The 20,479-nt window shown below is 39.3% G+C and overlaps 2 protein-coding genes across 3 annotated transcripts in view; both read right to left on the bottom strand.

Moving 5' to 3' along the window:
- The window catches only part of secisbp2l (SECIS binding protein 2-like), a 57,068-nt gene extending 54,165 nt beyond the window's left edge, over window positions 1-2,903 (bottom strand). The window contains exon 1 of one of the 2 annotated variants that reach the window (XM_033985022.2): window positions 2,664-2,903. In XM_033985022.2, the coding sequence (XP_033840913.1) occupies window positions 2,664-2,684 (21 nt within the window). In that variant the 5' untranslated portion in view covers window positions 2,685-2,903. The remainder of the gene's footprint in view (window positions 1-2,663) is intronic. The other variant, XM_055230948.1, reaches the window with a different exon arrangement.
- A 1,912-nt stretch (window positions 2,904-4,815) lies between these two features.
- Window positions 4,816-18,270, bottom strand: cops2 (COP9 signalosome subunit 2). Its single transcript, XM_033986416.2, has 13 exons — window positions 18,062-18,270; window positions 17,513-17,626; window positions 17,126-17,203; window positions 16,233-16,358; window positions 15,081-15,170; window positions 14,923-15,000; window positions 12,818-12,992; window positions 11,743-11,921; window positions 10,789-10,841; window positions 10,214-10,311; window positions 9,836-9,918; window positions 7,309-7,367; window positions 4,816-5,430 (listed from the first exon to the last, which is right to left on the bottom strand). The coding sequence occupies exons 1-13, from the start codon at window positions 18,113-18,115 to the stop codon at window positions 5,286-5,288; spliced, it is 1,332 nt and encodes a 443-aa protein (XP_033842307.1). The 5' UTR covers window positions 18,116-18,270; the 3' UTR covers window positions 4,816-5,285.
- Window positions 18,271-20,479: the final 2,209 nt, after the last annotated feature.

The raw sequence follows: 20,479 nt of genomic DNA on the forward strand, positions 1-20,479 counted from the left end.
AACCAGGTCTAAACCAGGTCTAAACCAGGTCTAAACCAGGTCTAAACCAGGTCTAAACCAGGTCTAAACCAGGTCTAAACCAGGTCTAAACCAGGTCTAAACCAGGTCTAAACCAGGTGTCCCTATTTTTGACCAATCTGATCCCCGCCAACAATAAACAGGGCGATATATTATGATTTGTTTAGCCAAAATACAAAAAAAAAGTGCTTGAAAATGACCAGAACAGAGACAAATCCCTCAGATTAAACTGACACAAGTGAGACCTGAACACGTCATGAATGGACCAAGCGCACAACAAGTTTCCATAATCAAACTTTTCTCATTTCATTATTACCAAAGACCAGTGATGGAAAAATACTGAGAAAATGTATTTAGCTACAGAACACTGAATACCAGAATTAAAATATATTTGATAACATTTACTGTAAAAATGCAACATATGATTAAAAACAGCTTCATGTGTTTGTTTCACTGTTTGTTCTGCATTTACTTATCACTAATTGGAGAAAGGAAAAGTCACACATACTCTTAGACCTAGACCCGTCTCTATAACACATTCTGAAGTGCGAGACATGATAATACTGAAACCATTTAATCTCACTAATCAAGATTTGAATAAACAAGCAACGTTTCTTTATATAGCACCTTTCACAGACAAGGAAGTCGCAAAGTGTTTCATAGCAAGAAGTTAAAACTCATAAAAATAACACACAATATGGCGCGTTGTAGCAGCCACCAAAGACAAGTGTTTTTAGTCTGCTTTTGAAGGCATCAACAGAATCCAGTGAACACGAGGAAAGAGGGATGTCTTTCCAGAGTCTGGGAGCAACAGCCTGAAGGGAGCGGTCTCCTCTGGTCCGAAAACAAGTGCAAGGAAACATCAGCAGGTTCTGATCCAGAGACCTCAAAGAGCCAGAGGAGCAGAGGGCTGGACCAGAGACCAGAATGTGAGCCCTTCTATTGGTGAAAGTTAAGATCCTCGCTGCAGAGTTTTTGGACCAGCGGCAAATGAGACAGCTCCTTTTTGTTTGGACAAGAAAACAAACTAAAATAATAAATGCAAGATAATCCCACCAAACAAATTTTAAACACACTGTTTCATTAAAAGACATGAGCTGCAAAAAAGCACTGCCTGGCGAAAAAAAAAAGTCACCACCTGGATTTAACCAAGCAAATATGTCGGGGTTGCTGCAGTTGGTCGGGTCTATGTTCAGCAGAAGGAGGTCAGCTGACACCTGAATATACTGAATGGCCAGGTTATTCCATCAATGGATTTTTTCTTCCCTGATGGCACGGGCATATTCCAAGATGCCAATGCCAGGATTCATTGGGCTGAAATTGTGACAGAGTGGTTCAGGAGCATGAGACGTCATTTTCACACATGGATTGTCCACCACAGAGTCCAGACCTCAACCCCATTGAGAATCTTTGGGATGTGCTGGAGAAGGCTTTGTGTAGCATCAGACTCCACCATCCACCATCAATGCAAGATCTTGGTGAGAAATTAATGCACCACTGGATGGAAATAAATCTTGTGACATTGCAGAAGCTTATCAAAACAATGCCACAGCGAATGTGTGCTGTAATCAAAGCTAAAGGCTGTCCAAATATTAGAGTGTGTGACCTTTTTTTTGGCCAGGTAGTGTACATAACAATGCACCAACAATTAGCCATAAAAGAGACTTATTCACACCTCCACAGCTCAAATTGTACCACAATACAACAAAAATACCCCAAATCTCCCACTTTTGCAAAGAAAAAGTACTTAACACAAATACCGAAACCCAAAATATATGTTTCAATTTACAGATATAGAACAATAAGTCTACATAAAGCTTAAAATGACATACATGCACTCACCAAGAGACCAGAGTTCCCTTTTTTCCCAGACCACCACTACTCAAAATGCATATTCTGAGCACTTTTCTCAGTAAATGCATTCAGTTACTTCCCAAAACTGCTATCCACCCAAACCAGAGCTGCCCCAGTTTGTGATTTCGAAGCCATCACGTCATCCAATCTGACCAAACTCCACTTTGTGCGTAACACCGTGAGGAATGCCGGACATGCAGCAGAGCCAGTCCAACCAGAGGCTTTGACAAACACGAAGATCTCCTCTCTGCTGACAGCCTCCCTGACGTGCACTCACCGCCACAGCATTCACAAGCCCTTTTACACAACCACAAAGCCACAAAAACACCTCAAAACAACCCAAATCCCCGGTAAACTCGCACCTGAGTCAGATGTCAAGCAGCAGAGGGGTCCGTTAGTGACAGCTAGCTTCACTTAGCAACGCGAGCTAACCTAAAACATGCATGTTAATTAAGCACATGTCAGACTACAGACAGAAACCACACTCTAGAACAAATGAAAAACAACTGTGGGATGGAAATAAAGCCACTGCGACGTAAAATTATCAATAATTAACACGATCTGTCCATTTTAAGCTGCGTTTTTGCTGTTAGCGGATAACGTTAGCTTCAAAACACAAACCCATCCGTGTGTTTCCAGGGCTAGTTTGGCAAATGACATTTAAAACGCGCTGAATTAACGTATTAAAAAGCGATTTAAAGCAGGATTAACACCACGTGACAGCCGTTTTCTTACAGCATTATTGTGTTAAGGTGGATGAGGTGAAACAAAAACAACAAAACGTGAATTACCTTATTGTCACCTGCGTCCATGTCATTCAGCGACTCCGCCACGAATAAGCATTTGACCGCGATGTCAGGAGGTTTTTCTCTGTAATTCTGTCATTTTTAGATGTTAATAATGTCTAAAGGCGCTGAGGGATTGACGCCCTGGAGCCCTGCTGCCTTGTGCGGAGCTCAGACCGCTATCTGTGCCCGCTGTGGAGGCTCCAGCTCCTTTGCACGATCCGCTCCGCACGATCCGCTGTCACTATGGAGAAATGGGAGTCACCTGGAACGGAGGCCGCCGAGGACCAAACCACGCCAGCGCCAAGACGTCATTACGCGAATAATTAAATGCGCGCTATGTAAAATGAATATACAGGGTCCGCGAACTATTGTGTTGCCTACGTTTTTAATTTTAATTTTATATTTTATTTTATTTTGCTTTACTTATTTATTTGATTTTATTTGACTTTACTTTATTTATTTTATACTACTTTATTTTATTTTATTTGGCTTTACTTATTTATTTTATTTTACTTTATTTATTTTATACTACTTTATTTTATTTTACTTTACTTACTTATTTTATTTTTGCTTTAATTATTTTACTTTACTTTATTTTATTTACATTTTTATTTATTTATTTATTCATTTATGTTGTTCAGAATGTTCCACAGTATGGCATTAAACTTATTATCTTGCATTTATTTGCTCACTACTGTATATTCGATCCCACAAGTAACAAGTGTCTTCATGGAGATAGATTCATTTAATGCCATACTGTGGAAAATTATAAGTAACGTAATAGCATCTCCATGGAGACAAGCAGGCAGCAGACTCTTGCCCACAAAAGTGACATAGCGCAGCTTTAATGTGTGTTGTTTTAGACTTGTGTCTTTAAAAATATCTATAAGAGGTTAACAGGTAAATAATAAAGAAAATTAGCAATGCATAACAAAATTAGTAAGTTACTACACACACACAGTAAAATGGTTGTAATCCACAATTTTCATATGCAGTTTTACTGAATGGACAAAATGTTACTTCCTTAATGTAATATCTGCTGTGTATTAAACAGTACTACACTTATAATGGGAGAATCAGTGCGATTTTGTGAGTAAATCTGAGGTTATATCTTCAACATCCATTATTTTCATGGTTCATTTTCATAATAAGACTGATATCCCACATGTTTTACCGTTTAACTAAAAGGCATCTCATTTTAAACCAGAAACTGCCCCTCCCTCATTTGAACGCAACTACGTCAAAAAGTTATGTTAACATTTATACCAATTATCATGTTGCACTGAGCTAAGATCCACAGCAGCGTTTATAATGAACTCACAGTAACTTGTTATGTGTTATCTGACATTTAACGCATTACCAGTATACCTCGTCTGATGGGTTTATTACATTGAACAAATCCATTGAAGCCCGACTTCCTGGGCTATTACGATTACTTCTTATGAACCAAGCTGTACTCCTTTCTAAACTTTGGTTCACGTTAGTTGGAAGATGAGCACATTCGCTCTGTCACAAAATCCAGCTTCTTTCAGTTGAGGCTTGTTGCTAAAGTAAAGCTCTAACTTCCACAGGTGGATTTTGAAAAAGCTCTACACACATTTGTGGCGTGGCATCTGGATTATTGTAATTTTTTGTCTGTGGAGCTCGACCAGGACTCCCTGCAGCACATCAGGCCCATTTCATATCGGGACAATTCAAAATGTTATGTTTAAATGTGTGCACTCTATGGGTCCTCTTTGTTTGAGGGACTTACTGCAGCCCTATACTCCCCCCAGAACCCTGAAGCCAGCTGACCAAAGGTGACAGAGCCTTTTCTGTAGCAGTGCCCAGACCATGGAACAGCGCCCCCTATCTGTCAGATCCTCTCAGTCTTTAACGCAGCTTAAGAATCGACTGAAAACCCATATCTCCCTGGCATTTAACACCAGCTACACAGAATAACTTGTTTTATTGCTTTTTCCCTAAGCATCGTGTTACTGTATATTTGTTTTTTTGTTGACTTTTACGTGAAGCAGCTGATGTTGATTTAAACTGTATAAATAAACTTGAATTGAAGCTCAAACTGCAGAAACTCTTAGAGATCAGATGAAATTGTTCTGTATGTGAATGTAAAACGCTTTGGAACATTACTCCCAAACTTTTCATTAAACATGTATTTGACAATTCGTGTTTTTATTGAATTAAAAACGGACAAAAACAAATAAAAACTGAGCTTTAATGACCTTTGACCCCGTGTCTAGTCAGAGGCAGGTGGTTCTTTGAGAGCTTTGAGAGAGGATCTGTTTATTACCAACAGGCAACAGTATTATACATGAAAATACTGTGTACAACTTATACACAAATCTTTAACATTTGAAGCATTCGTGTGCTGCACAGAACTGATCGGCCAATCGGGGAATTAAACATGAAAACAAAAATAAGTGGCGTGACTTCCTCTCGTAGCGACAAAACTCCGAACACGTTTGAGGTTCGCCGTCTTCTTCATGTCTCATTCTCAAACCTGTGCACCTTTTCTGAGAGGGGGTAACTTGAAGAAGCGCTTTTTATCGATGTATTTAAACACAGTGTCCCCTTGCTGGGCTCCCGGTTGTGTTTTGTTTTATTTCGTGTGTTACATGCCGTCGATCATGTGAGCTTGCTGACAATGGCTTGGTTGAGAGAGTTCAGCTGATTTGTCCATTTGTCTAAAGCTGTGTAGCGCGCGCCTCCTCTCTTCTGGTAGTCCAGCTCCAGGAGTTGGTTGACCTGATCGATTCTGCCATGGATGGTGCTGCAAAGAAAGAGCAGAGAGGTGTAAGCACAACTCTTAAATCAGGTAGAAAAAAGGACAAAAACAACCCAACAGTGAATTTAAGGAAGCCCAATCGAACCAAGCCGATAGTGCAGATAGCCCCTAAAGAGCGGCAAACATGGCACGTTTTAAGTACACGAGCCCAGTCAGGTGCACTGATGTCACTCATACGAAGAGAAAAATGAATGAACTCTGCTCCAAAACACACTGAATCCACACTCAACTTCAACAACTGTGACAGACAAAAGTTTTGCAGCTTCCCGTCTCTGGTCCTCACTCCTCCACACTGTTTTTACATCTATTTTGTCTTATTACCACTTGACACCACTGTATATGACTGGTTACTATGTTTTATATATTGCATTAAATAAAAAAAAATCTATAAACTCAGAGCATCATCACAGCAGGGCACACTCACTGTTTAAGAGATATTTCATGGCTCTGGTCTTATTTTCTCTTCAGTTGTGCAGGTGTGAGTGTGTGGCTCGTTCGGTTGTGAGTGCGTGGCTCAGTTCAGTTGTGGGTGTGGTTTAAAAGGCAGGTGTGGGTGTGGTTTAAAAGGCCTTCTGTGAGTGCAACCTAAGATGCTAAAATGTGGTTGATTAATGAGCAAACTCCAGATGGACACGGCTCTAATGACAGAACACTTTTAAATGAACACTGGATTACCAGCATCACGCACTAGTGTCACTTTATTGTGATGTTCCATGGCTCTTTTGTTTACTTTTTTATATTGTTTTTGCTAATGCATCTCTATAGAAACACACTTTCAATTATTTTATGTACGAATTGAGCTCCACAAATAAATTTGCCTCGCTTTGCCTACAGACGTTTGGCCCATGTTGCCAATAACAAAGTTTGTTGAAACCAATAAAACTGTTACTCGTTATTCTTTAGGAAAATACTGCTGCTGAAACTATTTCCAATTTGAGTCGCTCTAAATCACCACAGAGTCCTGACAAAATTCTGCCGACTGTATTAACTGATAAACAGTAAACGGTCACATTTTTATACAGCACTTTTCCACCTTCAATACACTCAATGCGCTTTACATCAAAGAACCAGTCACACATTCACACACCAGTGCACACAGACACTGGGTTGAGGGGGGGAAGTGTCTTGCCCAAGGACACAACAACAACAACAACATTCATCTGTGGGCGCTAGAATCACACCGCCAGCCTGTGGATCAGTGGATGTGACGGCTCTATGTCAAGAACGGGATTTGAACCAATTTGGAGCAGAGTTTCATATTTGGAATTCCGACGGCGAGTATCATAGGAACCAAAAGAGCCAATCAGGAGTGAGGCTGTTGAAGGTCTTCCAGCACGCACAGCTCGTTTAGCACACAGGTAATTTGTCTGTTATTAATGTTCATATCATGATTTACAGACACAAAAGTGAAATAAAAACCCCAGGATCATGTAGAGCGGGTTAATACGAACATTTAAGACCAAAATGACGAGTCTGACAGCAGCAGGTACAGAGAGAGGAGACAAGGTTTTTCAATAGAAAGTGAATTGGAGCCAGAGTCGATGGAGCCGGTTAGCTACGTGAATTTATATATACATCTATGATCTCCCCACTTTTTACCAAAAGAGTAAAATACAGTATAATGTGAATTTCCACTGAATTGGCTGCAGTTTAGTAACCCAGTTGGTTTGAATAAAATAATTTACAGGTGAGACAAATCTGTGCAGCTAAAACAATGAAAATATACAGTACAGGTGCTTTAGGGCAACATTCCTGCTGCTACAGTCGGAATAACGAGCTCAGAATGCTTCGTCTAGAATATGAGGAACTTTGTCTGCTTCCAGTAAGAGTCTGTCACTTATCAGAAACACAGGTCTGACTTACTTATCCAAAATACACTGCACCAGCAAACTCTCCACATCGCAAACGTCAATATTCAGCTCCTACGAAAGAAACAGGGAAACAGTTTTTAGAATTTACACTTAGAATTGACACACAATACAAGTGTAACTCAAACATGTGTGAATGAAACAAAACACAACTCCAGTTTTGTGTAATATGGGACTTTTAAATGCATCACGTTAAAAAATAAGCCGATGTAGTGATTATCATAACAGGTTGTTTGAATAATTATCATAGAGGTATGTAGTGACGTCATAGCGTGTGCATGTGAGCCTCTCATGTGTTCTGCATGACCAGGCCGTGTGCAGCGGCGAGGGCGTGTCTTAAGCATGTTATCAACCCAAACAGGAAATAGTGAAGATTATTGTCAAGTGGTGCTGCTAATTGTGTGTTGTGTTCAGTCAGTGAGACGTCAAACGACACTGTTCCATTGATAAAAATACACTGGTTAAATCAGATCTACAGAGCGTTTATCCATGTTCTAGTCTGCTCTAGTAAGTTGTATTTGGAGTGATTCATGTTTGAGTTTAATCTTTAATCCACTATTTTCAAGATGCCATTTTGTCGATCTGCCCCCATTTTCACCTCCACCTGTCCACGCCCACTGTGACGTACAGTTGTCCCTCACTATATCATGGTTCACCTTTCGTGGTCTCGCTGATTTTTTTAAAAGTACAATTTCACATGCTTTTCTACATCGTATGAGAGCTCATTGTGTTGTGCATCCTGATTGGCTGTTGGACTGTAGACCATTGTCCATCAGTCTCCTCCGTTACATAAACATTGGATCGCAGTGTGACTCTGAAGTGCTGTATGTTTGCAATTTGTTTTCTCCCCGACAAAACCCACAATGTCGATGAAACGTTCTGCACCGACAAAGGCGTCTACGAAGGTTTGAACTTTGAGAGAGTTTAAACAAGAGAGAAATGTGAGAAAATGTTAATGCTTGTGTGAGAAAAGTGTATAAAATGTGTGGTGAGGGGTCTTACAGCAAAAAACATATATCGGTAGAATAATTGTAAAAAATAAAGCTGATACTTCGCTGATTTCATCTATTGCGGGTTATTTTTAGAACGTAACCCCCGCAATAAACCAGGAACCACTGTGACGTACGCACTTCCTTCTCCAGTTTTATTTTCTTAATCAGTGATACTCGTAGGATTTGGCAGTGTTGCGTCGTCATTTTGGTACAAATGAAAAAAACTCCACTGCTCACTACTGTGATGTGCAGCTGTCCCTAGGGGGCGCCAACAGCTACACGGCTCTTCGTTGTGATGACATTTTACAGCGGCGTCAGCTCCCATTGGACTTGTTTCTTTTACGTCGTTTTTAGATGAATATTGTGATTTAAAATGTGCAAATTACAACTCAGCTCCTCCAAATCCGAGGCCATGGTTCTCCACCGGAAAAAGGTGGCTTGCCCTCTCCGGGTGGTGAGTCTCTGCCTCAAGTGGAGGAGTTCAAGTATCTCGGGGTTGTTCACGAGTGAGGGAAGGATGGAGCATGAGATTCACAGGTGGATCGAGGCAGCGTCTGCAGTGATGCAGTCGCTGTATCGGACTGTTGTGGTAAAGAAGGAGCTGAGTCTAAAGGCAAAGCTCTCAATTTATCGGTCAATCTATGTTCCTACCCTCACCTATGGTCATGAGCTCTGGATAATGACCGAAAGGACGAGACCGCGGCTACAAGCGGCAGAAATGGGTTTCCTCCGCAGGGTGGCTGGGCGCACCCTTAGAGATAAGGTAAGGAGCTCAGTCACACGGGAGGAGCTCGTAGAGCCACTGCTCCTACACGTCGAGAGGAGCCAGCTGAGGTGGCTCGGGCATCTGCTCAGGATGCCTCCTGGACCGGGAGGAGGCCCCGGGGAAGACCCAGGACACGCTGGATGGACTATGTCTCTCTCTGGCCTGGGAACGCCTTGGGGTCCCACCGGAGGAGCTGGAGGACGTGTATGGGGTGAGGGAAGTCTGGGAGTCCCTGCTTAGACCACTGCCCCTGCGACCCGGCCCCGGATAAGCAGATTACGTCTGATTTAGAAAAAGCTTTAGGGGAGTGAATCTTTCAGAGCAGAGCGATTCCTTGGTGATTTGGTTGATTTTAATAGGAAACAATTTTGGAATAATTTCATTCTGAGGGCGTGTGATGTAGCCAAATTACATATAATGTCATACAGTTTTGATATATTTAGTCTTAAAGCAGTGAGGGGAGAGTAGGGAACACTGATCTCACCTCACTTAGCATTTTGATTTAAGCTTAAGAAAGTAAGTTATGTTTTTTATACTGCACTTGTAAGACATGTGAACCATCAAACTATCAATGGGTATTAGACAGATGAAATATTTGGACTGTTTTCATAGCAACATTTGGACATTTTAAAACCACATTGTACGTTACATGTGAAAAGTCCTCAAAATGTCACCTGTAACAGAGGCTGAACTGAAGCTCTTTAACTGACACATTTGTTCAGTGAATTTTGAACATGAAAAACACGACTTTACACTGTTCTTACCTTTGAAATAAAAGGGATGTGTATTCTCGTGTAAGGCTTGATGAGTTTGATAAGTACTTGAGTCCTAATGTTTCGCAGCAGCTCTGAAAAAAAACAAAAAAAACAAAAACAAGTTATTGTAAGTTAAAGTGCTCATATTACGCTGTTTTCTGATCAATCTTATAACGTTTCCTCATCACAAACAGACCTGGAGTTGTGTTTTGTTTCATTCACACATATTTAATGCACAAACCCTGCAGATTTAGGCAAAAGGTAAAAGATAACCACATTATAACATGGCTTTACGCTCACGAGAGTCCATTTTGTGTAACAACGGCCCTTTAAGTTCCCTGTGCGGGTTTTTCCATAGAAGTTGATAGTCACTCATGTCACATTTACCTTCTATGTGCTCTCGGATGAAGGGATCGTCCATTATGTTGCTGTGGTTTGTTTTCAAGATTTTCTCAAATTCGGTGATGTCGTTGTTCTGGTAAGCGCTGAAAGAGAAAGAGACGGAGAGAAGGAGACGGTGAGAGAGAAAAGAGCCAGAGGTCAATTCAAACTGGACATTGTCTGTTAATTAGACAGAAAAAGCCTCCCCTGGACAGTGGCCAAACGGCTAAAAATACTGGACTTTAACGTAAATACCATTGTTTGAGCCATTTTGGGTGTGTGGGTTTGGCTTCTTGTTTTAGCAGGAAATGTATACAACTGGTAAGTAAACTGTAAAATTACAAACTGTAAAATTCAATAAAAAAACAAACAAAAATAAATAAATATAAAAAATTAAGAAATATATATAATAAAGAAATAATAATAATAATAATAATAATAATAATAATACATTTTCTTAAATTAAAATTACTACGATCTTTTGGGGTTAATTCTCTCAAAAAGCATTTTAAAGTAAAAAAACAACAACAAAAAGCTGGAAAAACTTAGGTGAAAAAAAAAACCATTTGGCATTTGCTTACCTTACTAGATTTGTCATGGCTAGAATCTCGGGATCATTTTTGTACGGTTTGGCCTGAAAACACAAAGGAATTATATCATAGTTTTGAGAGCAACAACATGGGCTCTGATGGGCAGTGTTTAAAGAGTTTAAAATGTACATATAAATATGAAAAGGTACTGAGAAATCACTTAACAGAGAAGTCTGTGTGTGTGTCTGTGTGGGGAACATATTTATTAGAGCTGTATAATTTTGGAGAAAACGTAGTAGAGAGCTGTTCTGACAAGTGCAAAATGTAAACAACTCCAGGAGCATTCACATTTGAGACGAGACTAAACCACGAACGGCTAAACTAATCCAAGACTTACATGTATTTCAGAACCTGTTTGTAAAGGTCTCAGCTACAGGTATAAGATTTTTCTCTAGAGACAGGGTATCTTCTTCTTTACAGAGTCCATTCCATCATCTACACTGCACCAGATCAAACTGCAATTTTGATTCGATCTCTGTATATTGCACTTTTTCAGTTTTGTGCAGCTAAAACCTGGAACATTCTTCCTGAAGATGTGAGACAGACCTCGACTTTGACAATGTTTAAATCCAGACTCACACGGTTCTGTTTATCTGTGCATACGACTGAAAGGGTTTTATTCTGCACTTTTCGCTTTTAATGTTTATTTTACGATGATCATTTAAGTTTTTGATTTGTTGTATTGTGATTTTAATGTTGTCCTTATTCTGTAAAGCTCTTTGAATTACTTGCTGGGCCAATTGTGAAATACAAATAAACCTGCCTTATCATGAAGAACAGAAACAATATGTCGCTAATGGTTAAACCGTGTATGTCCTGGCTTTGTAAATCAAACATTAATAACATTGCTGGAGCCTATACAAGAATAACTAACTTAAGACAGGACCAGTTGGCAGTTTGAGAGCGTCTGAATCGTTCCTTTGCTCACTCGTTTTCCCTCCTCACCTCTTGGGAGTCAAACGGGTTGATGCCTGACTTCATGAGCATGTTGGCGAGCACCAGGTACTTGAGACACGTGGTCCTCCGCGGGCTCCCAGACTCGTCGTAGTTTTTAAAGGCCTCGAAGAAGTCCGTGTGCGCCTTCTCAAACTCGCCCTCGCGCAGATGCATCTTGCCTCCACACTCTGGGGAAAAAAACATGAGACAAAAGTTACAATAATTCATACAAAAATAACAGTAACAGGCCTGGGACGATTTTGAGATTTGGTGACACGATTATACTGGCCAAAGTAACTGTGATTAACAATAATATTACGATAATTATTAAAGTTGCTGACAGTTTAACAATGTTACGGATATGAATCATTATAATATTAAAAGAGAACGTAACAAGTCATTTTCTGATCTGTTATAATGTTGTTTCCTCGTCACAAACAGACCTGGAGTTGTGTTTTGTTTCATTCACACATGTTTAACACACTACGTATTTAGGCTGAGTTCTTCTCTCAAACAGAAAACACTGTTCTACCTTGTGATGTCATCATGTGGTAGTACAGGAAGTGCTTGACTGTGTTTTAAACTCCATACACCTTCACTAGAATCATTTGGATCATTTCAGCTCTGGAATTGCCAATCTCTCCTACATAAAAAGGTAAAAGGCAGCTGTAAACCTGAAAACTACCTCTTTGTGACATCACAAGGTGGAACTAATAATGCAAACATGTGTGAATGAAACGAAACACAACTCCAGATATGTTTTTGAGGCGGTAAATATAGATCATTAAGATATTGACCATATGCCACTGATATCGTTAGCTACAAAACATATATTGAAACATGTTTTACTGTCCGCTTATAAGTGCACGGTTAGCCTGTGTGAACAATATATACCTGCCAGTTGTCATTAGCTTTACAATGACAGCTAAACTCTACTCTGGTCTCTGAAAGCTGTGAAAAGCTCTTATAAACTCATCCCTGTGAACCATTGGGATGCTCTAAATGCATAAGGTAAGTGAGTAAACAGTTTAAAATGGACTAGTTCTGTTTTTCACGTTTTAAAGTATATTTAGAGTCATTTTACCTCTAATAACTCCCATGATGAGCGGATGAGGAATGGCTGACTTGATGTGAAGCGACTGCTCATACAGAGCTTTGAGTTTCTTGTTGTTCTTCTGTGCCGTGTACATCTGGATCTCCAGAGCGTAGATCTCCAGCAGCTGTGTACCTTTCTTCAAGTCGTCCTCACCATCGTCTGTCTAAAGGCAACGCAACATTACGACGTTAACACTGATGTCTCATTTTTAACAAGACCAAAACTGGTTAATCGTTCAAGAGGGGGTATTTTACTTGGGGTATAAACTGTAAAACATAACATATTTAGATCACCATGTTTCTTTTTATTACCCTATTAACATGTTTTCTAAGTTTCACTTTTGTTTTTGCTGCTCTGAGTCCAAAGCCCCGCCCCCTTCACAGCACTATCACATTACAATCAGCGTTAATGAAACTACTGTACATCACACCAGGTCTGTGAAGCTGTAGTGTGTTGTTTTGTATCATGTTTTTGTATATTTATTGAGAATTGTCGTGTGGGAGCATGGGTGATGTAGGCTTGTGGGCGGAGCCTTGTACAAATCTTACATCTGTAAGGAAGGTTCAAATAGGGCCCAAGAGAGCTCGATAGATCAAACATGCAAAACCTCTTCAGGCATGTTGCAAAAAGCTGTTTTTGCATAACACCCCTTAAACTGGGACAGTAGAAAAAAGAGTGGGGTTAAAAAGTAATAAAAAGTAAGTATCTACTTCCTCCCACTCCCTTTTGGACATAAAATAAACAGTTTGACATCTGCTTTTGTTTGTTATTTGTCTATGCATGTTTAAAGCATTATTGTCTACATAAACCTTTAGATTCTTTCTTTCACTAAGCATTTTGTTTCATAACAGGAGATGAGTTTAAACACATCACTGTTCACTCCATGGAAAAGGCCATGGCTGTCTCTTAGAAGAACAACACTGTAAATGTATTTAGAAATGTATTTATAAAATGTATTTATGGGACAACGACGACAGACTGACCCAATATCTCACCTGTTTGTTGAACTTTGATACAGGGACTTTTAACAAAAGATCTCATGATTGTGTAAGTCTAAGGCAGCGGTCTGCAACTGCTCTTTAAAGCCCCCGGAGCGGCTCTTTAAAGCCCCCGGAGCGGCTCTTTAAAGCCCCCGGAGCGGCTCTTTAAAGCCCCCGGAGCGGCTCTTTGCAAATTTTTTGGCTATACTTTATTAAGTTTGTATTTGACAGTGTTTATAGCATACCAGAGAGTATTCATTTTATAGATTTTTATTATTATTTTTTACTATTGGTCTGAGCAAATCCAATGCATGAAAAAGGAAACCCATCATTACCCATAAAATGCACCAGAATGCATGAAATTACATATAATTTGCAGAAACCCGTCAGACCCCCTAAAAACACTCAAAATAAGTCCACAGAGCCACATAAATACATGTTATATATTCTTTATGATGTGTTAATAGCTGCAAACTGTTGATTTACTTCTTTCAGATTAATTTCACTTCGTCTCGTTACTTGTAAAAAACATATGGCTCTTTCTGACTCATTTGGTTTGAAATGGGCTGTTTCACTGTTAAAGGTGGCAGACCTCTGGTTTAAGGACCAGACGCACCAGAAACACGAGAAAAAGGGCTTAAGGCTGATGTGCCTCCAAAAAATGGAAAACATTTGAAGGACATGCAAAACTGGATAGACTGGTGCCACTGATGCACTTTATAATCTGATGATGAAACTCTGATCACACCTGCTCTTTATGTTTTAAATGGACTTATGCACTTGTTTGTTTTGTTTGTATTTGTTCTGTATTTTGAACAGAGTGCCCATGAAAGTGCCCGTGAAGTGCTTTCATTGGGTCTATACATATATATATATATACATATATAATACATATATATATATATATATATATATATATATACACACAATGAAAGCACTTCACGGGCACTCTGTTCAAAATACAGAACAAATACAAACAAAAAACAAACAAAACAAACAAGTGCATAAGTCCATATATATTGCAGCTAATTGGTGGTAATTATTTAAGACAATAAAGAACATTGATAATAACTATACAAATACATGCAATATTAAATTAGAAAAAAAACTTACTTGACATGACTGATGAAGTTGTCTAAGGATCTTTTGTAGTTTCCCATACTCTTCTCTCTCCAGATACAATTTTCCCAACTGTGAAGTCAAAAATACAGAATTAAAATCTTTAACAAGTTGAAACAAGGATCAGTATTATTATTAATAATATAATGTACCTTCGTATTAGTTTTAAACCATAGTCTGTCATTCTTTGCATCTTTCAAAGCCTCCAATGTCGTTTCATAAAACTCCTGCAGCAGGTCCATCTGGAAGAAGCATTTGATAATGAACGTTCACTGAAGATCAAACTTTTAAGGTCCTAGATTAAGCAAACTGACTCTTGTAGCTTTAAGTCATGTTCTAATGCTGTTCCCTCCTCAAAAACAGACCTGGAGTTTTGTTTTGTTTCATTCACACATGTTTGAGTAACATTTTATTATTAGTCTGTAACATCTCCAAAGCTCAAAATGCTCTGTTCCACCTTGTGATGTCATCAAGTGGTAGTTTTCAAGTTAACAGCTCATTTTACCCTTTTGTCAGTGGAGATTAGCAATTCCAGGGCTGAAATCATACAAATGATTCTAGTGAAGGTGTATGGAGTGTGGAGCACTTCCTGTATCACAACTCAATGACATCATAAGATAGAACATAAGTGTTTTCAGTTTGAGAGAAGAACTCAGTCTAAATCTGCAGGTTTGTATTTTTTAAAACATGTGTGAATGAAACAAAACACAACTCCAGGTCTGTTTGTGATGAGAAAACAACATTAGAGATCAGAAAATAGTGCAATATGAGCCCTTTAACTATTTACTTTCAGAACATAAACTTGACAATAACTAAGGTCTACGGCTCATCTTCCTCTTTAAACAGTCTACATTTACCCACCTCATAACCAAAGCTGTAAGTGAAAATATCTGTTTCTAATCTACAATCTACAAATCCACGCTACTCTGGGAATAACGCATGATACAAACTGAATTGGGATCTCATTCCTGTTTCTCTTAAATGCAGTTCTGTGCTCAAACAATCCACGTCTCCTATTGGTCAGCCTCAGTAATTCTTGAGTGATTGACAGGTGGATTTAACCAATTGCAATGAAGTATGAAGCAGATGATGTGTATTACCTTGAAGACCTTAGGTACATTTTCAAGGTAATATACAGATACTACGTTTATATGAATCGTGAAAATCTAAATCGTTATCTGGTTCTGGGAAAATTTACCCATCCCTCCATGGTTGCCAAGAAACCTCAGCAATTTGACCATGGAATAATACAGACATTACACATTCTACTCAGAAAATACACCTCCTTATTGTGGTAGCATTACCTGTTTGGAGGTAGAGATGTAGTCCAGTATGGAGTTAATAGACTTCTCTGAATAGTTCCTTGTGACCGCACTCCTGATGTACGTGAGCAGCTGCTTGTACCTGTTCATCATCTCAGGAAAATTGGTCTGTAGAAAGAAGATACAGGTTTTTACTTCACAACAGAGCTCAGGATTGAATGTCGACCATTACTGACTGAATCTGCCACGTTTTGTACGAATGGTGCAAATATTCCAAAGAAGCATTAAGCATTACAATGTTTAAAAAGAGCTGTGGAAAAACATGTTTATCTGCTGTGTCACTACTAATAAATACATTTATTACACATCAGAATACTTTTGAATTAATGCCAAGTTCAGTATTAGCATCTTAGACTCTTAGTGCTATCGTGAAGTAGCAATAATCAGCATTGGGAACTAACTAATACATGTCCTGAAAATACAAATATAGTATACGCACAGCAGAGTAACTGATTCCCTGTACATTTACTATCTATATAATACTATACTATTTCATTTGTTGGTATTACAGAATATACTTTCCGAAAACTGCAGTATTTGATCAAACAGCTCAGTATTAGTCAGAGAAAAAGAACACACTGCTCTTGTGGTGAGTGATTTTTCCTTCTGTAATTAGTGGCAAATGCCCAACAAACTGTGCAAACAAATATAAAGCTATTTTTGATTCCATGAAGTGCTTTTACACTGTAATATGATGCAAGTCAACATGAGAGTATCCAGTATTCATACACAGTACTTTGAGTGGTCCATGCAGCAAAATATATAATCAAATATTCTGTAATTAATACATTATCCTACTCTTTTAATTGAAAGTATTACCCAAAACTGTAAGTAATGCAACATAGTACGACATAATGGTGTTTGGTTTCACATACCAGCTTGAAGTTTATTTTAATCATCTGTTTCAGTGCTTTAAATCCCCACTCTCCTTTTTCTCCTTCTAACTCCAGCACCTAAAACAGCAGAGATCAAGGGGTCACGTCTGAGGTTACACAGAAACCTTAATAAAATGTCAGACAGAATTTAAGAAGCACCCCCCCACCAAACACAGAGACAGACAGACACACACATGCACAGAAATCTGAATGAAATGTCAGACAAAATTTAAGGAGTACCCCCCACCACACACAGACACACACACCCCCACCCCGTCTCACACACACACACACACACACACACACACACACACACACACACACCCACACACATGTACACACAATCACACACACTGATCACACACACAGACAGACACACACACATACCTTCTGGAAGCTGCTGAGAGCTGCTTTGGGGTCGTCTTCCTTCAGGGCTTTGGAGTTGTAGTACTGGTTCTCCAGGTCCACATTTGGCTCTGAGTTACTGTCCTCTGAATATTCCTTCAATAAAGCACAAAAGTCTGAGACACTGCACGTCCACTGGACACGCCCGCGCCACATTAAACAGTTTACAAATATATTTAACAGGAAAATGCCACAAATTACCATCCTCATGCAAGACTTTACCCTGCTAGCGTTAGCATGAGCAAAGCTAGCTAGCCGGCTGTTTTGCTCTTACGAACTACATTTTAAGCTTTTTTTCTTCAAATGTTAACAAATCCCCAGGCCCACGTCATTGTGTTTCATATTTTTATAATTCCGTGGCTGATGTGTGCGCCTGGAGGACCGTTAGCCGGCTCAAATGCTAATGTTGACTTCCATTTGCCTGGTTTAACATTAGCCACCATGCTAACCACACAGCGGCTAGCTCGTTAGCTCCTGTCAGTGAAACGATTCAGTTTTAATGCGAAAACTACAACTTTAAGTGACAAATACCAGGTCGTAATCTTCTTCATCGTCGCACATGAAATCGTCCTCCATGTCCGACATTTTGGCGGCTGTTAGTCCCGGTTCAGAGGCAGTCAGGAGCCGGCCTGTGCTGTGTTGTCACCGATGGAGAGGCGGTGTGTCACTGTGGAGCGTTACCGCGGGCCGCAGCTCCGCCAGGCCGAGAGATGGCGCTGCAAGACCGCGTCATGGAGCACGACGAGCCGGGGGAAGCCTCCAGGTTCTGTCATTCAGTCATTCATGGTCTATTAAAGGTGATATATGACACAAAATTGACTCTTTTGAGGTTTAAGTCATGTTCTAATGCTGTTTCCTCCTCAAAAACAGACCTGGAGTTGCGTTTTGTTTCATTCACACATGTTTGAGTCACATTTATTATTAGTCTGTAACATCTCTAAAGCTCAAAATGCTCTGTTCCACCTTGTGATGTCATCAAGTTGTAGTTTTCAAGTTCCTTTTCAGCTCCTTTTACCTTTAGTTCAGAATAGATAAGTTATCATGTAAATAGACAAAGTGAAAGTGTAAGAGTCAGCAGAAGCTGACAGGAATAAACCAACCGAATCCAAGTGTTTGAAGCAGCATCAGGCAAAATTTCCTTTTATTAAACTTCAAATTATGAGATGTTATACTGAGCCGTTACGGGGCAGACTATAGATGTTTCTGGAAATAGTGAAGTAAATCATTAATTAATTGGTAGAGTTATAAACATTTCATGTGGGACTTTAAAAAAGCTTTAATGTGTCGCTAAACTAGGTTAAAGGTCGTATATTACACAAAACAGACTCGCCATGTTCTAACGCTGTTACCTCATCAAAAACAGATCCGGAGTTGTGTTTTGTTTAATTCGTTTGAGTCACACTTTATTATTAGTCTGTAACATCTCCAAAGCTCAAAATGCTCTGTTCCACCTTGTGATGTCATGAAGTGGTAGTTTTCAAGTTAACTCCTCTTCCTTTTACCTTTAGTACAGTGGAGATTGGCAATTCCAGGGCTGAAATCATCCAAATAAGTCTAGAAATGAAGGTGTATGGAGTTTATCCCTTTAAGGACTGATCACATTATAGACCACTATAGCTCTTTTTTTCCCTTTTTTTTTGCGATAAAAATTATGTTAAAGGAAGTATCAGCATGTACTTTTGCCTTTTTTCACACAACTATCTCTATTTTACATATCCATCCTTATTTTTCCTTTGATGCATTGAAAAACTGACTAGGAGAATCCCGGCGGCACCTGCGCTCTGATTGGTCGTCTTTGAGGGATAACATAAGCACATTATCATAATGACAGTAAAATATTTAAAGAGCCCCAGGTCTCTCCTTTGAGACGCCATTTGAATTTACACGAGAGTACAGTTGGTTGCGGAGTTACGGTAAGTCCGCAACCGCAAGTCTGTCAGCAGTGATAGCATCCGACGCTATAAAACACAATGGAGCACTTCCTGTATCATCACATGATGACATCACAGGGTGGAACAGAGTGTTTTCAGTTTGAGAGAAGAACTCAGCCTAAATCTGCAGGGTTTGTGTGATGAACATATGGGAATGAAACAAAACACAACTCCAAGTCTGTTTGTGACGAGGAAACAACATTAGAACAGATCAGAAAACAGCGTAATATGAGCACTTTAACTTACAATAACCTGTTTTTTTTGTTTTGTCTTTTTTTCAGAGCTGCTGCGAAACATTAGGACTCAAGTACTTATCAAACTCATCAAACCTTACACGAGAATACACATCCCTTTTATTTCAAAGGTAAGAACAGTGTAAAGTCATGTTTTTCATGGTCAAATTTCACTATGAACAAACGTGTCAGTTAAAGAGCTTCAGTTCAGCCTCTGTTACAGGTGACATTTTGAGGACTTTTCACATATAACATATAATGTGGTTATAAAATGTTCAAATGTTGCTATGAAAACAGTCCAAATATTTAATCTGTCTGATACCTATTGATAAATTGATGGTTCACATAAAAGTGAAGGAAAAAGACCAGAAAACAGTGTAATATGAGCTGTTTAAGTCAGTCTACCCTCCATTAGGACTTTGAAGCCTCATTCAACACCTGTTCACTGGAAATGGATTGAAACTGCCATTGTGTCCTTAGGCAAGACACCTCACCACCTTGCCTGGTATCAGTGTAGTGTGTGCACGATTATTGAAAGGCAGACGGCACAAATTGGCAGCGTCAAAGCGTAGCTTTGTGTTAAGCTTCTACTTTATCACCATTGAATGTGGAGTGAATGAATAATGATCTGTAAAGCGCCTCATTTCCATTCTTTTTTGTTTTTTCTTAGTGTAATCTCTCATTCATCCAGGTCTGATTCATAGTAAAAGCCAAAGTTAAATGTGTCAACTTCACCACTACAACTTTTTGTCCAGTTGACAGATTTAACTTTGGCTTTTACTATT

This window comes from Periophthalmus magnuspinnatus, chromosome 3 (assembly GCF_009829125.3).
Source record: "Periophthalmus magnuspinnatus isolate fPerMag1 chromosome 3, fPerMag1.2.pri, whole genome shotgun sequence".
In the NCBI taxonomy this organism is placed as follows: Eukaryota; Metazoa; Chordata; class Actinopteri; order Gobiiformes; family Gobiidae; genus Periophthalmus; species Periophthalmus magnuspinnatus.